Here is a 19448-nt window from a genome sequence, read left to right as displayed (position 1 = left end):
TGGTTTGCCTTTAGAGTAAAAATGTTAAAAAAAAAAAAAAGAAAACCCATATTTAATTAAAAAAAAATGCCATATCTTTGTTGTCTTTGCCATCTTTACATAAGGCTAGAAATGCTATTCTCTTATTATTATATAATTTATTTTTTAGAGGTGGACATTTGCCTTGTTTTACAAGGAGGAAGGTCAGCTGGGAGGTCCCACCTCCCTCACCCCGTGGGCACAGGGACTCTGCGGGTTTTTGGCAGGTCACTCCCTGCAGCAAACAGCAGTAGTTTATCAAATTCAAGCTGCAGCTGGTCATATTGCCCCAGAGAGCACCAGAAATACAAGGCAGAGCAAACGTATGCAGTATTTGGGAGCTTGTGGATATTTGCCCACTGCTGTACGGTGCCATCATTCAGGCAAGCAAAACCCAGGCACCAAACACTGTCTGCACCAACCCCTTGAAGTTATGGGGCTGAGGACATTCATCTTGTTGCTGAATAAGCTGCTTTCCAGCAACCACCACCAGCCCACAGGTGCACATACACCTCTGCAAGAGCAATTTATAAAGCACAAACTGCAGCCAAAGAGGCATCATCCTGCCCCATCACACACAGCCGCCCAGAGAGCAGAACCACAGCTCTGTGGAGAAGACTGCCTGGGCGGAAGGAGCTGTCATTCCAATTGAATAGATCCAACTGCTCACCAGATTTTGTCCACATAAACAAAAGTTATGTTTCACCTCTAGCTGAAAAAAACCGAAACGCATTATTTAAATGAACCTTCCCTATCAGTTGTTAAGAACTTTCACACCTAAATTTATCCTGTACTGAAATTATGCCCTTGTGTTTCTCCTTGTGCTGCACACAACAGAAAAAAGACCAAGGATTAGTCTTGCTCCAAAATGCAGTCATCAGCATAACTCCCAGTCTACGGTGGAAATCTCTGTTATCGGTCTCAGGATAAAGCAAGCAGACTTGTCAGATGTCCAGTCCTGGCATTAAATACCCATCCTCGGTCATCACTCAGAGACATCACATCTTTTGGGGCAGACTTTTTATAGAAGGAAGCATTATGATTAATTGCTATATAACAATTTTGCAAATGGTATCTCCTTGTGCAGATGAGATTGTTAAGAGTTATCTGTTTATTTAGAATTTATTAATAATCCCATAACATACAGTAACATGACTGGCTATTTTGCACTGTATTAGTTATTAAATTTATTAGAATGAATCCATGAACAACAAATTTTAAATTCAAATTTTATACAGTAAATGACATTTGCATTGAAATAAAAGCTTGAAAAAATATTTTAAACAAAACTTAGTTTTGGAAAGAATTAAACCAGAAAAGAAAGAATTAAAATTAAAAATATAACACTGCTTTGATATCATTAGAAGGGAAGATTGTTTATTTTAACCATTTTATTTAATGCAACAGACATTTTCAATTAGATTCCTAGATGATTATTGGCAATCATTGTTTCCTTGTACAAAATAATCTCTTCATCCCGCACCCCAAAACTGAATTAAAAAAACAACTTTTGTGGAATTTTAAATAAAACAAAATGTCCTGTTCCTAACCATTTGTACTGAAAATACTCCTTGTCAAACCTGACATGCGGGAAGCCTCCTGTGCCTAAGTCTGCTGCGGTTTGTCAGAAATCTGTAATGTATCTCCCAGGCATCTTACTGAGACATACCTAAAATCACAACAGTGGCAATGAAGACAATAAGATCTACCATCAATAGATTTTATTTTTTGGCTGCTTACCTCATTTTAATTGACATATAAGAATTTAAAAAGATCTAACGTGGCAAACTTGTCTTGAGGTCCAATACCGTTAGTCTAGCCAGGCAGCTTGTCATTTCTCCAGGACCTTGAGTTTGATTAGACTTTTTAGCTGAAAGAGAGCTGACGTCTCTTTTGAGAGGTATCCTCCACATCCGTAGGCTCAGGAAAGCTGTAACTGATTAGAGACTGTACAGAATAGCAGCAACAATGATAGACACCCATAATGAAAATGGTTGTGAGCATACATACATAAACAGAGATTTTTACAATCCAAGAAGCCAACAAAAGAACACCAGAGAAATATATTTAAAAGGGCAGCATAGAGGCAGGTGATATACATTTAGTTGTTTTAAATGATGCGATGACCAAAATCAGCAGCATATGCAAATGCGGTTAAAAAAATATTTTTTCCAAATAGCAGACAAAAGAGAAAGGGATACTGGCCCCTTCCTTCTCCTGATTACCCAAAACTCTGTTCTTTTTAGGAGCGAGGAAGGAATTTCCAAACTGAAAAGACAGCCTTGTTCAACTCTGGACCTCAGTTTAGACTGCAGACCAAACTAAACAGCAAAGAAAGAATGTTTTTAAGTTTTCTTCTCAGCTTCAGTGAAGGGGTGGAAAGAAGAGTCAGAAAAGAGAAACGTGGTGGTGACGGGAGCTGAGCCAGCCTTTGCTTTTTGGAGCCTTTATCAGTCTCCCAGCAGCTAACCCCAGAGCTGCTTGCGCTCTGACAGGGAAACTGGTAACCCCTGCGGGTCATCTGCTCCAGTCTTGCCCTCTCCCAGAGGACATCTTCGTCTCTGGAAGACTGGTGGCCGGAGGACAGTGCGAAGTCACAGGGTCACCTTCTCTGGATGGTGGCCCAGAGGCTGTGAAGCTCTTCTGGGGATGGTGGAAGTAACCATTAACAAAGAGACCTTAAAAAGTACTGATGGAAGAGAAGATTCAGAATTATTACGGTGCTTCAGCCTGTTAACAGCTCTGCAGTTAACTGGTGTATCAGTACAGCCTGAGAGAAAGCCTATCTTCTTAGCAGTGTTTTTCAGTATTTTTGGACAGGTGAGCCTTGACTGAGAACTCAGAAAAATTTGGCTGCCTTCTGCCAACTTCCACATGTACGGGTACAAATGACCCTCTTGTAAGTCACAGCTCTGAGCTAAAATACTGCACATGAGGCTAGTGGAAAAAGGAGAAGAGAGGCCAAACAATTAAGGACTACACAGCCTACCTGCCCTGTTGAAAAAGTAAAGAGGAAGGAAGGCTCCACCAAAAGCTGCCTTCAAGAGCTCAAGTGCCCCTACCCAGCGAGTGGAAGTTGCTGTAGTGCGTGGTACCAGCACAACGCCCAGTGCACATCCTGTGGAAACAAGAGGCTTGCTCTGCTAGCGGAGACCGAGCTCTAGATGTCCTAACAACAGACACGGGTTTCTTAGGCTGGTTTAAAGGGAGGACTGCTCTTTCCCTGAGATGTTCAGCAAGCTGGTACATCTGCTTGACTCCTTTCATCAGAGCGATGATAGGAAACCACTGAGTCTCAGCCTTTGCGAGGTGGTGTCATGTCATAGCATGAGTAGGCCTTCACGTTCCTCCAAAAAAAAGTTCTTTGCATGCTTTTATTTGGGTCTTTTAGTTTTAAAGAGACGTTCAAGTAGCAGCAGGATCAGCACTGTTTGTGGCAGCAGGAACAAAAATGGTTGTTGGCATTCTTGTCTCAAGATCTTGTTACCATGCAAGTTCTCTGATGTTGAACGAGAGCTGAACTCTTATTTCAGCCTTTCTTCTTGGAAGAGATAATTAACTAGGTCTTTTTCTTCAACGCTTCTGCTCATTAAAAAAAAAAAAAAAAAAAAAGTAGATTCTTCTTATCTGCAAGACCCCATTAAACCTTGATCTTCTGTCAAACCTGTTCAAATTGGCCAGTAATTGACAAAAAAATATTAGAGAGAGATAAGCAGGCAGGGCACAGAATTAACGTAGACGAAATCTACTTCCACTGCTTTTCTGCTACTTTTCCTGTAGATACATGGGAGGCTTTGCAGCCAGAAACACCACCTCCAAGCAATGGGATTCTGTGAAGAGACAGGGACCCTTTCCCTTTGTTGACTCAACAAAACGCTTCCTACAGCAAGAGAGGGCCTCTCCCCGTATGACCTTGCAGCCGCTTTCAGCTCTTCCCTCCCTCCAATTTGCTCCAGCACAACAAGGCACTCCAAAAATAACGTTTATTTTTCAAAACTGGAAAATGGCACCAAACCACCCCAAAGGAGAGAATGACAACGGAATGAGTTCAGCGCGGGCTCCCGAACTGACCCTCCCTGCCAGGGACAAGAAGCTGGAACTTCACGGAGAGAGACTGAATGGAACCTGATCGAGGGAACGCGCCAGGAACCGCGGCCACCGGTGGCCAAGTCCTGTCGAAAGGATAACTCACCCGCTTGTCAGTCCTCTGCTAGAGGCAGCGCGAGGGCTGTGTCACGGCTCTGCAGCTACAAACGCCTCTGCTCGGCAAGCCTGCGCACACAATTGTCTGGAGCACGCACGTTAAATGAGGAGAAGTTTAGGGATCAGAAATATTTCCAAGTGATGGCTTTAATGTTGGGGATCAGCAGAGCTGGAACATCTGATTTCAATTCTAAACTCTTTTTGATTAGTGGGTGTTTATGTAGTACCCCAAACACACTCCCAGCTTCTGTTCAAAAGGGTATTCTTCAGTAACGATAGAGCCGTTATGTATGAACTGCTAAACAGAGGCCGCACCACCACTGCTGAATAGACTAAAAATTGGACCAAGAAGAGGAGAAATAAACTAAATCATTCTCTTTTAATAGACAGGGCCAAATTTGCCACTACCTTACATCTTGTATAACCATTTAGATCATGTCTATGTAGAGTAACTTTTACAAAAGTGAAGTTATAAATGCATAATAAATCCATCTACAAAAATTCCTTGCCTCTGAAGAACAGAAAGTAATTTTAATTTGTAAAGTAATAAAGACTGAATGCCAAATTGTAATGCTAAAATTGAAGTCAGAAGTTACATGAAGACAGATTTTCAGAAGCAGTTATTTTTTGATGTAATATTTGAAAGTGATCGATTCAAATTCTGCTTTTGAAAAATTTTCTGAGCTTTGATCTTGCTCCAAGTTTAGCCCCGAACAATTCTTAGATGGCTGACATTAAGAGTCTCAAAACAAAGTGATTTATAATGGAAACAGAGAAAATAAATCGCTATTTCAGAACTACCTAAAACACCACAGATTAGATCCAGAAGGTCAGACAAAAGTTGTCATCGAATATTTGAGCTCTCGCTGTTGCAGCTGAGGACCACAACACAGAGAAGAGCAAATTGAATTAATGAACTCAACCAGATACACAACGATTCATACTTGCCTAGGTATGACTGGGTTTTTGGAGAGACTCTTAAAGATTATAATCTACAAAGATCATAATGTGGCCACAGTCAGTAGCTTGCAGCAAATTAAGAAGTGAGGCTTTCCCTGGCTGGAGCTAGCAGATACATTCACCAAGGCCCTGCTGAAGAGTATTTGGCCATATTTGACCACCAAAACGAGAAGAACCATTAACATCCTGAATTAATGGGCTTAGTGGTTTTCAAATGAGGTATTTTCATGACGGACATGGTACAGATTCAGCAAAGTTTTCCCTTTAACAACTACATCTTCAATTTCAAAGATTTGATTAGGCTTAATACCATTAGGGAACCATTACTGATTTTATGCTGTTGTTACTGCTTTAACTATCAGTTTCTGAACCAAAAATTGCAGACAGTTGGCTTGACCAAGAGTCAAGGTTTAGGAATGCAAGAGCAAATCCAAGGTACAGATGAGCTTCAGATGTGGACAGGCTTCATAGGGTTTAATAGGCTCTCCAGAGTTTGTCAGGTCACAGAGTCGTGTGTGCCTGTGTGCACACGCGTGTGCACACATCTGTTTCTTTGTTTTGTTTTTTTTTTAAACACTGCTGGACTCAGCCAGAGCAAATCAGAACACATATGGACAGTTACTGCATACAACAATTAAAAATAAAAACTCACAACAAACTTTTCTGTTTTACTGTATATCATTTAGAAAAAAAAAAGAAAATGATCTTCACAATAAGCAATCCTTGATCACCACCACGTGTTTCTAAAACAGCCAGATGTTCACAGTTTAAGAAGCCAAGTAATACTACTACTTTTTGTAAATGTTAATGGTGGAAGAACAATAATAATGGTTTTAGTCAATCATCATTATAACTTGAAAGTACAAATATAAATTAAATAAGACTCAGAAAAACTTGTACAATAAAATCTGCTATAAACAAAGCTAATTAAAAAGAACTGCTCTCAACCTGTGTTGTGGGCTTCATCTTGCTTTAAAATTAAAAGCAGTATTTATTTTTCTGAAGCATCCAAATGAATGTTCATATCCAGATGTCCTTACAAAGAAACACAATCTTCATTCTTTCCTCATTTTTTAATCTGTTTATATTGTATTTTACTTCTGGTTGTCTTTTTCTTCCTTGGCAATTCTCTTTGTCACACCACTGAAATACTTCTCACGAAAAGAATTGTGTCCCCTGTACGGCATGTATTGATCATCCAACAAGTAAGAATTCTGATCTTGATCCTGCATGGCATCAAAATGCAAGTGTTAGTTTTTATGGCAGTCTGTTCAGCGTGCATTGCCATTGTTTTTCCTTCAGACTTTTTCAGATGATTACAAGCAAAAGTAAAGTATTATTTAAAATTTAATGGCAAACATTTAAACCATTCAACAATGCAAAAAATACAACGCTGAAGTTTTCATTCAGATTAACAAGAACACATACATCCTACTGAAAAGTCTTAACATTTAACATTGGCATTGATCAAAAACAAGCTGTAAGCAAACAAAGCAAAAAAAAACATTCAACCCTTGCATGAATGAATGAGAGCAGAGTACTATGCCACACAAACTTTTATAAACAGAAATATAAAGAATAGTTTCCTGAAAAAATACCACCTGGAGAATTCAATCACTCATTTTGTGGAAAGCAGATAGAAATGGAAGGGGAATACGAATGATTAAAGAGAGTTCATACAGAAACTGAAGAGCTATCAGAGGATTTTTTTCTTGTACAGAATGCACGTACTTCTGAAAATTAAAATTGACATAGTAAATCCCTACACATGACATTAGCCAAGAAAACAGTTTAGAAAATTGGCCCATTATATGGGCCACTACATATAAATCTTTAGTTCATCACGTACTGTAGCTTTACACAATCAAGATACTTGTCAAATGATGTTTATCAATACTCTAAAATAAACAATACACCAACTTTTTTCTGAGCGCTAAAAACTGATGGCAACTTTCAAAACAGTTTAACACTTACGGTTGACGGCAGTTTATCACAATGCCAAGATAAAACAGAGATAAACAGCCTCACAAGCACAACTGAAGTGTGCAAATAGAAAATAAAAACAAGCACACAACAGAACTAAACTTCTTTTCTACTAAATGTTTCTTCTTAATGCATCCTCATGGTTTACTGTAAATTTTTTAAGCAATGCTTCAGCATACAAATTGGTTCATTACTTCAGTATGCAGTTCAGGGTTATTCATTCATATTAAAAAAAAACAAACGTTACTCTAGAATGCCTTAGCACAAGTAGCAGCAGTAACATGGAAGTAGATTTAAGTCAGTATTTTCATACATTACCAAATGCTACCAACACTAAATGAACTAAATTCTAGTGGACATTCCCCCCTTCCGCTATTTTTTTTGCAGCCCTTCTGGGCTTTCACCTAGCAGGATCAACACCATGTCTTGCTTTGGGTACCTTAAAATGCATCCTAAGGCTGTAAGACAAAGATTTTTCAACACTTCAAGACATTTGTGTGCGTGTACAAGTGCCCTCTTCTGGACACAATGAGCTACTCTTATGAAGCAGTTCCCATCTGCTATCCTAGCTCAGATACCAGCGGAATGCCACTGGTTTAAATGAACAGAAAAGCCACTCCAGACACTGTACTATTGTCTTCTGGTCACCTGTGAGAGACAGGCATCTCTAAGACCATTCTCAGGGTCATAATCAATGCCTTTTAATGTGTCCATGAAAAAAAAAAATTACTACTGGGAGACAGGAAACAAGGAGGACTTAAGACACTTTCCTCTTACAGTCAGCCTGTAGCCACTTGTCCAGGTCTCCTATACAGTACCACGCTGAGGAAAAGAGCACTTGTTTTTCACCTGAATTTACAGGCCAGTAAACCCTCTTTGACCAAAGCGTGTGATGGATTTTCATACCTCTGGGAAGTGTTTTCATGATGATTTTACTTAATTCAGTTATTTTAAGAAATTATTTTAAGAAATGGATGGGATATTTGACCCTGAAAGGTAACGATATACAGGTCAACAGTATTTTAACATAAAAGTTAATCCCTATAACCTCTAAGAGGTCACACATCTGTACTCCATTCATCTTGATTTCTTAAGTAACAAACTGCTGATTCAGGGTGAAGGGAAGAAGGAAGAAATGAACTAACTCCCTCTACCCCCAGGCTGGTGAGGACAAAGAGAGGATATTTGTAAGAGAAGAAACTTCAAGAGGAGCATCTGCATTCATCAGATGGAAACACCCTTGGTGCTTCACACCACAGCACAATCCGTTTTGTAAATCCAGGCTTCATCAAAAGCTATGCAAATCTTTGCTTGCTAGATGAGAGGAAATCTGCAGTCAGGCACTGGTTTCTTGGAATAGTTTACAAAGAAAGCTCCTGGCCCACATCATAATTCCAGCTTAAGAGCTTCCATTCCCTATCTCCTCCTTACACAGACATGACTGCCCAATAAAGATGTTAATGGTTTTAAAGAAAAAGAATGGATTGGGAATGACTTCTTAAAAAAGGAAAAGAAAATAAGAAACCCTAAATTATCTGCAGATGCCACTCACTGTTGACATTTACTAATCAAAATAGTTTTACAGGGAATATGAGAACTGAACAAAGTAAAAGGAAGTCTTGGATTTCAGAGATTAGTGATTTCTGAATAAATTCTAAGTTAGGGTATTTTCTATCTACATGGGGAGCCAAACAGGTATAATCTGAGCAATAGGGAAAGTCTGCATTCAGCTCCACAAAGATAAAAACACATCAAAATCATCTTCAGAAAAGCATTCTGACTATTTGGATTGGAATTTGCCTAGGCATCGAGCACCATTTCATTTCAGTAAGGAAACCAGACAAACACCCTCACGTGAGCTCTAATTTGAGTAGTATGAACTGGTAGAACATGCACTCTGAATTTCTGGCAGGAATGCTTTGTAGTTAGAGAAGATCTCTTACAGAGCGTGGATGGCACACAGTAATGAACAAAGCATTGGACCAAATCCTGGGAATGGTTTCAGCCATCGATCATACCATTGTCAACTCCCTGGAGTGCATTAACAGTCCAGCCCAGTTAGCATACTTGTTTCTCCGTTCACCTGCCCCTTCTCCACTCGCCCCTTTTGTGTTAAAGTTTAAATTTGGGGAACGGAGTTGAACAACTGTGTTTTAACACATGTAGCCCCTTTCCTCCTCTTAACATGATACACTGGAAGAATCAGGAGTACTACTTGTGATACGACGCTGCATCTAGGGATGACTAGCTTTTGCCACATTTGTTTTGGAAAAAAAAAAAGTATGCATAGTTTTCAAGGCATAAAGTTTGTAATTGGTTATTTGGCACAACATACTGAGACCTCCCAAGAAAGCATTTCCTTAGGCCACGTGCCAAGACTGATCAGCAATGATCAGCCTACTTGGCAGTAAGCCAGCTCCATCCCCAGCCTACTGGTCCTACCACCAAGACAAAGCCTTCCTCCTTTATTTGTAGAACCGAAGATGTTGATTAGCCACTGGTCATTCTTTTTAAATCATCCTTGGTTCTCACTTTGAATTATTCAAGTTCTCAAAACAGCAGACTAATTGCAAACAGCAGTTATCACATAAAACTTCTGCTCTGAAATGTTTTACGATGACTTCTGTGACAACTGAAAAATCAACAAAGCTCTTGCAAAGAAGATGTTACCAAACTGCTTTTGCTGATTTGTGTTTTCAACTTAACACTGAATTGTTCTAAAGACAACACTAAAAAAATAAAGGTATCGTGTCCCTGATAAATAACGAGAGGTGGAAGAAAGAGGACGGAGCTTGAAGATAACAAGAAAGCTTTGTCTTTAAGTTTTTGCAGATACTATGTGCAAGTTTACAGATTTTTATGAATCTGGCACACCTTGTTTCAGCCTTCAGGCAATAACCCACATTCATTTTTTGTTTAAAAGATCTTCCTAGCCTTATCACAGCTTCCTACCGCTCTACATCTGGTGCTGAACAGTAGCTACAAAAACCACTTGTACTAATGTTATACAGCTATAAACAGCACCGAGCAGTTCCCAAATCACAGATGCAGTGTCACATCCAGGAACAGACACGGCTAAATTCAGTAGGAAAAGTTCTATGCTAGTAAAGACTCTGGAGTGACCCCATGACATGGAAATGCTGGACACATCCAGTGTTGTGGATTTGCATGCCCAACGCTCCAGGGCCTTTTCATGGGCAGTCATACAGACTTCATTTTTCAGTCAAATTTTGTGTTTCATCTCTCCCTGTAATTTCTAGGTGTCTCTCTTAACCCTTGTCAACTACAGATCTCTCCTTTTTTATGTGTGTATATATATATATATATATATATTTATTTATTTATTTATAATTTTATTTTTTTTAAGTACTAATGAGAAACATTAAAACTAGGTAGCATTTACTAGCCAAATAGATGCGGTCTATTTCTTTAAGACAGACAGCCAAGGAATGAAACAAACACAAGCAATTCTACAATGGCTGAAACAAACATTATGGGGAAATCCACAGTCTCTGAAGACAAAAAATTAGACACACTGTAGTAAAGAAAGGTAACACAAAGTCACCCTACAGTTAAACACCGTTAACAAGTCCATCCTTTCTGAGACAGTTGGTTGATCACCAGATATGGACTCCCAAGAACGCTTGTGATAATAACGCTTGTTAAGTTGTAAGTTGTTATACTCCAATTTTCCTGCTGATTAACTATTTACCAGTTATTTGACATTTAATTTTTTTTTTTTTAAAAAGTAACAATTCAAATATAGATAATAGAGATGAAGATCTTTCAGTCTTATATGCATATATTTTTAAAGGCTTTTGAAAAATAAGCCAGGACAGTGGAAGATATATTTTCACTTGACTCAGCGTGGAAGAATTAGTTCAAACACCCTCTGACCTAAAGCAGAAGACTGGACTCCTAGAAGATTACAGGCAACAGACATTACAACACAAATCTACTCAGCCAACACAACAGCTCCTCATTCTTCCACTACCACTGTATTTCAGTTCCTATATATGAATGGTTTAGTCTCTGGAGATTGGAACTTGTGTTTTTACTGCTCCGAAAAACCTCTCTCCATAGTTCAATGAGGCTAGACTCACACAGTCCTGCCCACTTTAATATAAATTAGAAAGCTTTATTTCAGGTTTAGAAAGATATTTAGGAGATCCATGTCCATTTAATACCAGCAGAAAGGCCACTGATACCTATACAAGAAGTAACACATCAGGCTAGTGAGTTCTTACCTCATACCATTTCCATTTTGCTCCTCTCCCATTCCACTCGTTCTTTGTTTCTCTAGCTCTTCAGAGTTTTAGAATAGAAGTCACCATCTGCCTACTGCTAGCTGCCGTCTACAACAACTGCCTTCATGTACTTTATTATCATCATTGCTATAATTTAAGAATGGAGTGTGAGGGGGAGTTACTAATGATCACCACTGGTGTCCAAAAGTGTTAAAAGAAAAAGCAACTGTTCTGCTCATCTTGTGTACACGTGGAAAAATCTATTCATACCAACACTGTGTTCAGTAAGAAATATTTTCCAGTCAGCATGATTGCATTATAAACTTCAAGAGAACACACTGGATGCTTACAAGTCACTCAGCTATATACCAACTTTATATTACCTACTTTTGTGATGTTTTTAATCTAATATTTATGATCTTCATGCTTATGATTAATTATAGATCAATATTTCAACTAGACTTGTATTCACTTTTTACACGCACTTTGGATTCCTTTATATCACAAGCACTATCAAGTTACACCACCGATCTCACCTTCTGTAACTGATCAAATTTGTCTTCGGTTAAGAAGTTAGTGTTAATAAGGGAACTGAATTTGCTTTGAAATTTGCAATTCACTATTGGTGGCAAACACTGGGAAAACTGAAGGACTGCATAATGGCATTACATAATTTGTAAAATTTCTTAGTCACTTGTGAGTACTCCACTAAGCTGAACTAAAAGAAACATGTAAGTTCTCGTTACAAACCAGTTTATTAAAGAAAATGGGAACTGTCTGAGATGTAAATGTCTGTATATTCAGAATAACCCACTCTTTCATAGGAAAAACTGCCAAAGCTCCAAATACTGAATTTTATGATCATATCTTGTGAGTCATAAGCATCCAACTCAAAAGGATTTTTGAGACGTTAAGACAGGAAAAAATATGCCCTAGAGAACCAAGAGAATATGAAGCATGTCAGGTAAGGGAAGCTGCGGTGGGAAGATCTTCAAGTAGTTAGATGCCAAACAACAGGACCCCAAACCAAGCAGGCAGTAGTTAAGGTGTCAATCTGTGTACTGTTATTTGTACAAGTTTTGTGTTATTAGAAACGATACACAGTGATTAGCATCTTTAAGTTATCTAAAAAGACATCTGGAGTCCACAGCAGAAGCACCTGCACAGTTTTATCTAGGCAGTAAGCCTGCCAAGTAGCATCAGGTGCTCAAAGCTAAGTGCTTCCAGACGCAAACCTGTCAAAGCACGTCCTGAAGAATACGTGATGCACAAAACAAGAATAACAAATGATGAAAGTTTATTCGCAGAAGGGTGAACATATTTTTAAAATTAGGACATCCTATCCTACAGCACTGGCAGCCGCATACCAGCTGGCGTATAAAAAAATCCCTGCAGAAAACCTCCATGGACACCCTGAGACATGCATGCCAAAAAGTGTCAAAATTTACCCTTGTGGTTTGCTACTGACAAAGTTGGCAGCTCTGGCTCTGAACTCCACATACAGTGTTTTACAAAAAGTCAGGTGTTGCTTGACAATTTCAGTCATCATTAGCATTATGAACGCAGTGCTGAAATCCTGCTTTGTTATTTCTGCAAGCACCATGCAGACACAGCAGTCTGACAGCGTCTCTTGTCATTTTAAATAGCTCTTCCAACTGAAAAGGAATATACGTAAGACATTTGCTCACCTCTTGCTTGTGTTTTCATTAAGATTTTGCTTCACACTGGTTTAGCATCTTTTTAAACAGTCTTAGCAGGTAAGAGAGGCAGCAAGAGCAGAAAGCAGACCTAAATGCAGTATTTGCCACTCTCAGGGACTCCGGAAAAGAGCTTAGCACGTCCCCTCTCAAGGATAAATTTAAACAAAAAAATCCTTGCTTCATTGTAATTATGTCACAGATTCAATATTATTTCCAAAAGCTGTATTGTTTAGTCCCTCGTGGATTTAAAGATCACTCTAAAAATGAAGTAACATTTGAATATGGTTTACCAGTACTGGCAGATCCACAAAGTATCTGGCATTTAGTACTTACTTGGGCACCAAATCACACTTTGGAATCAATGGGAATTTAGGCATCTAAACTTCTCTATAGATCTGATTCACAGAGTTCAGTTTTCCAAGAAAAGAGTATGCAATTTCCATAAGCAAGCATAGTTTCATGCTATTAAGGGGCTTGCTCAGGACGAAAAGTTTATCAGAAGCTGAGGAGAAAAAGGAAAACAACAAAACCAGTAGAGTCCCTTAAATCACTACTCAATTTACTCTGAAGAAATGTGTGACAATTTTACAAAAGCTGTCATAAAAAACTCAAGTATGAGAGAAACAAAGATCAAATACTGAATAGCACAAACGTTTCATGAATGCAACAGCTACCACTTTACACAATATAATCAAGAATTCAAGCTTACCTTGTATTCTTTCACCTTTTCCATGGTTATCAGGCGCCTTGACGTGTGGCTGGAAAGCATCTGCTCGCAGTTGCTAATAAGTTTCAGGCATGGGTGGCGGGGAATGATCTCTTCTGTATATCTGGAAGAAAAACATTCAGAGAGGTGTAAGCTCATGAACTGCAACACTTGCATCTGAAACAAAATTCACACAGATTTTTCACAAAATGGCTTACACTAGAAAGTTGCTGTGCATTTTAAATTAAGTTACCAGAAGCTCAGGTATTGGTGCTCAGAGTTCTTCCAATCATACATTCCAATCACCTTGTGACATTAAATGTGTAGAAGAAATGGAAATGTTACTGTAAAGAGGCCCCCACCCATATTTTATACAAGTATTTACGTTACGTTAACGTATGCATGCCTGTATCATTTCGAGGGGAAAACATCTCGCCCAATCAGAAATAACAACCCATCCAATCGGGAGCTGTGATTAAAACAAAAACAAACAGGATTCCACAGTCAACATAAATAAAGATGCAGCAACAAGAGACTTAACTCCACCTCCCTAAAAGGAGACCATTACACTTGAATTCCAAATGATACTAAACCAGCTCCTACAGCAATGACATTCCTGGAGTTCAGAAGATGTTGCTGCAAATATATCACATTGTAATTGTCTTGTCAAATGATGGAAGACTTTTTCTAAATGGAGAAAAATCAATTAGCTTTTACCATCAGATGGTAGCAACATGGCTTGCAATTAAGCCTCGTCTATAGAGCCAAGCAGTTACAGTGTTTTAAATGACTTCCATCTCATACTATTTCCCTGTGGAAAAAGGGAATTTCCCTCCTTCTATTTCTCCAAATGCTGAAAAGAGGAATCTAAAATTTAAGAGCTTTGCATGAGACTGGATTATTAACCTAGCTTAATAATATAAAATGAGATGTGACATGATTCCGATATACTGGAGTGTAAGTCAGCCATGTAGTCCTCATTTTTGTAATAAGCTCTCCTATAATAGTTACTGTAACATAATACAGAAAATGGTATATGGGGTATTGTCAGTGACTAGGATTTCATATAAAATGCTTGCTCACATGATTCCCCTGTGGTTGGGGGTCAACAGAAGTAAGACATTAAAAAATCAGAACTAAATTTTGGAACCAGTCACTGGAACTTAAAAGATACAACAGAGGCGCTTGGTATTTTTCTTGTAAAGAAGTGGATTTTCTGCACTTTAACAAGTAGATGTGTTGTTACAGGTGAAAGAGAAGTCAAATCCAACATAACTGAAAATGGATTGTCCTGTATGTATGGCATAGGCTTGCGCATGACAGCGGGCAAGTCACAAATTGGCAGACCTGCAAGGCTATTTAGACACACAAACCAGAGATGCATTGAAAAGACCATGCCAAAGAACCAAAAAAGCAGTACAAAAATAAAATTCCACTTATCTAGCTCTACTGGCAAGACAGGGCCGTGATATGAACTTCTCTGGACCATAGTTTTAAGTTTGCTAACAGTAGCTGGTGGAAAACGAAGAACTCATTGGACAACCATGCTAACCCAGGATTTGGTAGAATAAGTTCCATGCAAGCTCTAGTATTACAATTATTTAACAGTAATTTCAGATGCTCAGTTGCTGACAAAGTATTTGTAGAAAAGAAGAAAAAAAAGTCATTCTTCACAAAATCCTGCCACAAACTTTTCTCTTAAGAGAATAAAAACGTTAGTTCTGAAGCTTTAGCAGCCTTGCAAATTCACAAAGCACAAGTCGATAAAAGGATCCCTCGAGGAGCTGAGGGAAATCTTGACATTTCTTAATTTAAAGACAATAGTGAGCTGTTAAATTAATACAACAATCCAAATACGGACTTGTACATAAATAAAAAACTAAAAGTACTGCATCTCTGCATCGTTCCAAAATTTCCAGACAACCAAACAAGCTTTCAGTCCCTTCTTGTGTCCAAAATCAAGGCATAACTTCTGCTAGGTCAAGTCAGAACATGCTTTTGACAAGGGAGAATCAAATGAATTCTCAATTGTTTTTTCTACTATACAAAACTTTTGATGCACCCACTACCACCAAACTGCCTGTCACTCTTACAAAGGTAGGTACTCCGCCACAGTATCGTAAAAGTTTCTCTTCATAACCATAATAAAGCCTGGCTGCAAAGGAATTAAAAGAATTCAGACAATAATGATTTCAATGTCAGATTGAAAGAGTAAACTTTGGAGTGAGATGCTATCTTGCAGAGTGAGAGATCATTATCGGCTTGTTAAAAAACCTTGTCTGTTAGCATTAATGCATATATATCTTTCTGCACTCCCAGGTGAAACTCAGAACATTATCAAAAGAGTAATACAGTAGCAGTGCTTTTAACAGAAACCCATTTTAATTTAGATCTGTTTTTAATTTAAGGTAATACACCAGGATCTCAAATACCACATGAACCTGATGGCAGGTGTTGCCTAAGCGTATTTGAGAGCACAATAAATTAGTAGCTAGTGGCTTATCTTTCCTCTACACTCTTGTTTTAACAGCTTCTCATGTTCATCTTTACAACTGAAATTACGATAAAATGATGATACTGCGCTGATACAGTGACTTCCATATTACAAACTTCATTGCATAAAGTCAATTCATACTTATATGTACAAATGTACTGTTTAAGAGGCAATTCAACTAGAGTTTGAGAGAGCTGATGTCCCAAAACAGCAGCTAAAGTAGAACGAGAATGGGTAGCTCATAGTTATCTAAAGATAAACGCTGTATTCTGCTGTACAGAGGATGCATGCTCTTACCAATGTTCAAAGACTAGACAAAAAGCTCTGTTATCTAGACAAACAGAAGAAACACAATAATTCCAGAGTTCATTGACATGGAAATCTAAGACCGTGTGTACTTGTGAATCCTATCAGGGTTAAAAGTATGTGTAGAAAGACATTCTGAACAATGTGTGTAACACTGTTAATGGCACTCTCTGCTTTGCCTGTGAACAGTATTATATAAAAAAGCCTAAAATATCAATTATAGCATTAAAAAACAAACAAACAAACACCACAAGCTATTAAGCACACTCTTCTGTTACTGAAGAGCACACAGAAATTTGATGTAATAGAATCGGCTTCTTTCATTTTCCAAATTTTCAAAACAGCATGTGATAATTATACAGAAGACTGTCACAAGGCTTTTTTGCATGGTGAAGTTAGGGACAACACCCACTTCGTTTATCAGTATAGCTTGGCCATACGTAGGAACATAAAGACAGTGTAGAAGCTACATTCAGTACACACCTACATCTGGGAGATACTCAGAGACAGTTACTGTACATCATCTCCCCACTTTACTATAAAATGTTTTTCAGGAAAAACAATAACAGCAAGAAAAACCCCAAAACTTATCTAAAAGATGCTAAACTCAGGTACGCAAACAGATGTCTCTTCTCTTAAACTCAATCCAAAGCTGCAGTCCTGAGCAGACAGCATCCTGCAGTCTCTGCTGGCCTCTCTCGTCCTTAACAGGGCTGCTTCCCTGTACTGCAAGAAGTGTACTTCTTGCCTCTCACTGCCATCTCTCGGTCACTTGACTTTCGATTACTCAGAAGAAAGCTAAAATTAGTGGTGCCAAACCCCAAACAGCCAAGAATGTTCTCTTACAGGACCTGGTCATGCACACCTACTAACTACTCTAATACAAACACGTATTAGTAAGAGCCTTTCTACAACTACCTTAGGAATCTATCTGCACCTTAAAAGCCTAATTTTCTAAGCTTAAATCTCAAGCCATTGGACATGCATTTAAAATGAGATGTGACGGCTTTTTCTTTTTGGTAAACAGGAATTATCTCCATTCAAAGACCTTATTTCAAAATCCCCTTCCCCTCATACAAAGTTCTAACAATACGATGCCTGAGCATTACTTTTCAGTGCTAGCACTATGGAAGTTCCAGCTGTATTATGCCCAAATAATCACAGTTAGAATTTAGCATCCATTCTGACATGCTACATACCAGAAATCAAGGATACATACTCAGGCCTGTATATCGGCAGCCAGTAAACTAATCTTCCTCCCATCACCAGATATTCTGCTGCAAACTTCAATAGGTCAAAAAAGATATCGCTCAGATGATAGTTCGATGAAATGAAGATGTGATTTTCTGTGCTAAACAAAAAAATCACAAGTGTAAACATAAAAGCACATGTAAAGCCTGCATTTTTTAATTATAAAAGAGTAGCACTACCTGAGATTTGCAAAACGACCTGGGTAAATTGAAATGTGCAACTTCTACTTTGAGGAATAAGACTTCCCAAACTCCCCTACTGGCTATTTACTCTCATTTTTAGTACTTCTGAAAATCACTGAAACACAAGCACGTTGGAAATAGTTATTTTGCATAGCACCTTCCCTAAGGGCAATTTAGAGTAAAAGAAGACAAGAAAGGCTGTGTAAGCGGAGAAGCCATGTGTTATCTGTGAAGAGAAAGGAGCAGTGGAAAACCAAGAGGGAAGGTTAAGCTGAAATAGAGGTACTCCATTTTAAACTGATTCTGCAACTTGCAGGGCTTGAAGAGAACATTGAGAATAGGAAACAAGGTATTGCTGGTTCACAGAGGTGAGATGCAGGATTTGAAATCCGGACGCATGCAAGTTATAAGGAGGTAAAACAAAACCAAAATGGATTTCAGGAAGTGACACATTGGTTTTGCAAACAGAACAAAAGGGGCCTTTCTTCTTTAATTATTAACATTTTTTAAAGGTCTGACAGTCAACAAAGAAAAAATAAAGATTCTAAAACTGTGACTGGCTTCCCATTAAGACATTTATATTGTACGTCAGACAGAGTAGCTTACTTACCTTCTTTCAGCTGACTTAACTGATTCCTTCTGTGAACCTGTTCTGCGAGTAGCTTCTCTGATACCATATGGTGCTATACAAAGCGAAAGCATAGTGCAGAGATGAGAAGTTCAGTCTTTGCCCAAATAACATTATACAATTATGCTATACATATAAAACAGTGCATAATCTATGGCTTATACAACGTTTAGGAAAAAAAAAATTACAAAGAAAGTCGGTAAGGGTAAGATCCAAAGAATTGCTTAAAAACTGTTTCAAAGAAAGCCTTTCAGCTGTAAGAGGCTTCTAGCATACTAGATGTTATCTACAATACAGAAAATGCTTTTCTGTTTTGTTAAGTTTTATTCATTAAAAATAATCCTTACATTTTCAACATGTGACAAATAATCCCATCCTCTTGTTCGACATAAGCAAACACCTCTGCTATAGCACTTGGCTGATCTTTTTCAAAACTACTTTGTATAATTGGAATTTCTTGCCAGCACATTCTGCAAATGGTAATTCTCATACAGATAAGAGCAGCCAGAGGTGGCTTTTCTTACATGTTTCTGCAAATTTCTGATAGCATAACATGCTTATTTCACATTCAACACATTTGTTTTTGTAAGACTCATTTCAGTATTTCAGCATGGAAGCACTAATGTCACCATGTTGTAAATACAGAAGTTTCAACACAATTTCCAAATTCAGTTCTAAGTAACGTTAATATTCTGCATTGTCTTATTTTCAAACAGGCCAAATACAAATCAACGAGCAACCCACAGAGAAAAGTCACCCTCCCTATTCCT

The 19448-nt window shown here is 38.3% G+C and overlaps 1 protein-coding gene across 2 annotated transcripts in view; it reads right to left on the bottom strand.

Annotated features, from left to right (window-relative positions):
- Positions 1-1116: 1116 nt before the first annotated feature.
- Positions 1117-19448, bottom strand: part of TRMT11 (tRNA methyltransferase 11 homolog) — a 30461-nt gene continuing 12129 nt past the window's right edge. Inside the window, exons 10-13 of one of the 2 annotated variants that reach the window (XM_035538906.2) lie at positions 18661-18733; positions 17837-17968; positions 13821-13941; positions 1117-6407 (exon numbers count right to left, since the gene is read on the bottom strand). In XM_035538906.2, the coding sequence (XP_035394799.1) occupies positions 6276-6407; positions 13821-13941; positions 17837-17968; positions 18661-18733 (458 nt within the window). In that variant the 3' untranslated portion in view covers positions 1117-6275. The remainder of the gene's footprint in view (positions 6408-13820; positions 13942-17836; positions 17969-18660; positions 18734-19448) is intronic. The other variant, XM_035538908.2, reaches the window with a different exon arrangement.

The sequence above is a fragment of the Cygnus atratus genome, chromosome 3 (assembly GCF_013377495.2).
Source record: "Cygnus atratus isolate AKBS03 ecotype Queensland, Australia chromosome 3, CAtr_DNAZoo_HiC_assembly, whole genome shotgun sequence".
Classification (NCBI taxonomy): domain Eukaryota; kingdom Metazoa; phylum Chordata; class Aves; order Anseriformes; family Anatidae; genus Cygnus; species Cygnus atratus.
This window is presented reverse-complemented; position numbering and strand designations above follow the sequence as displayed.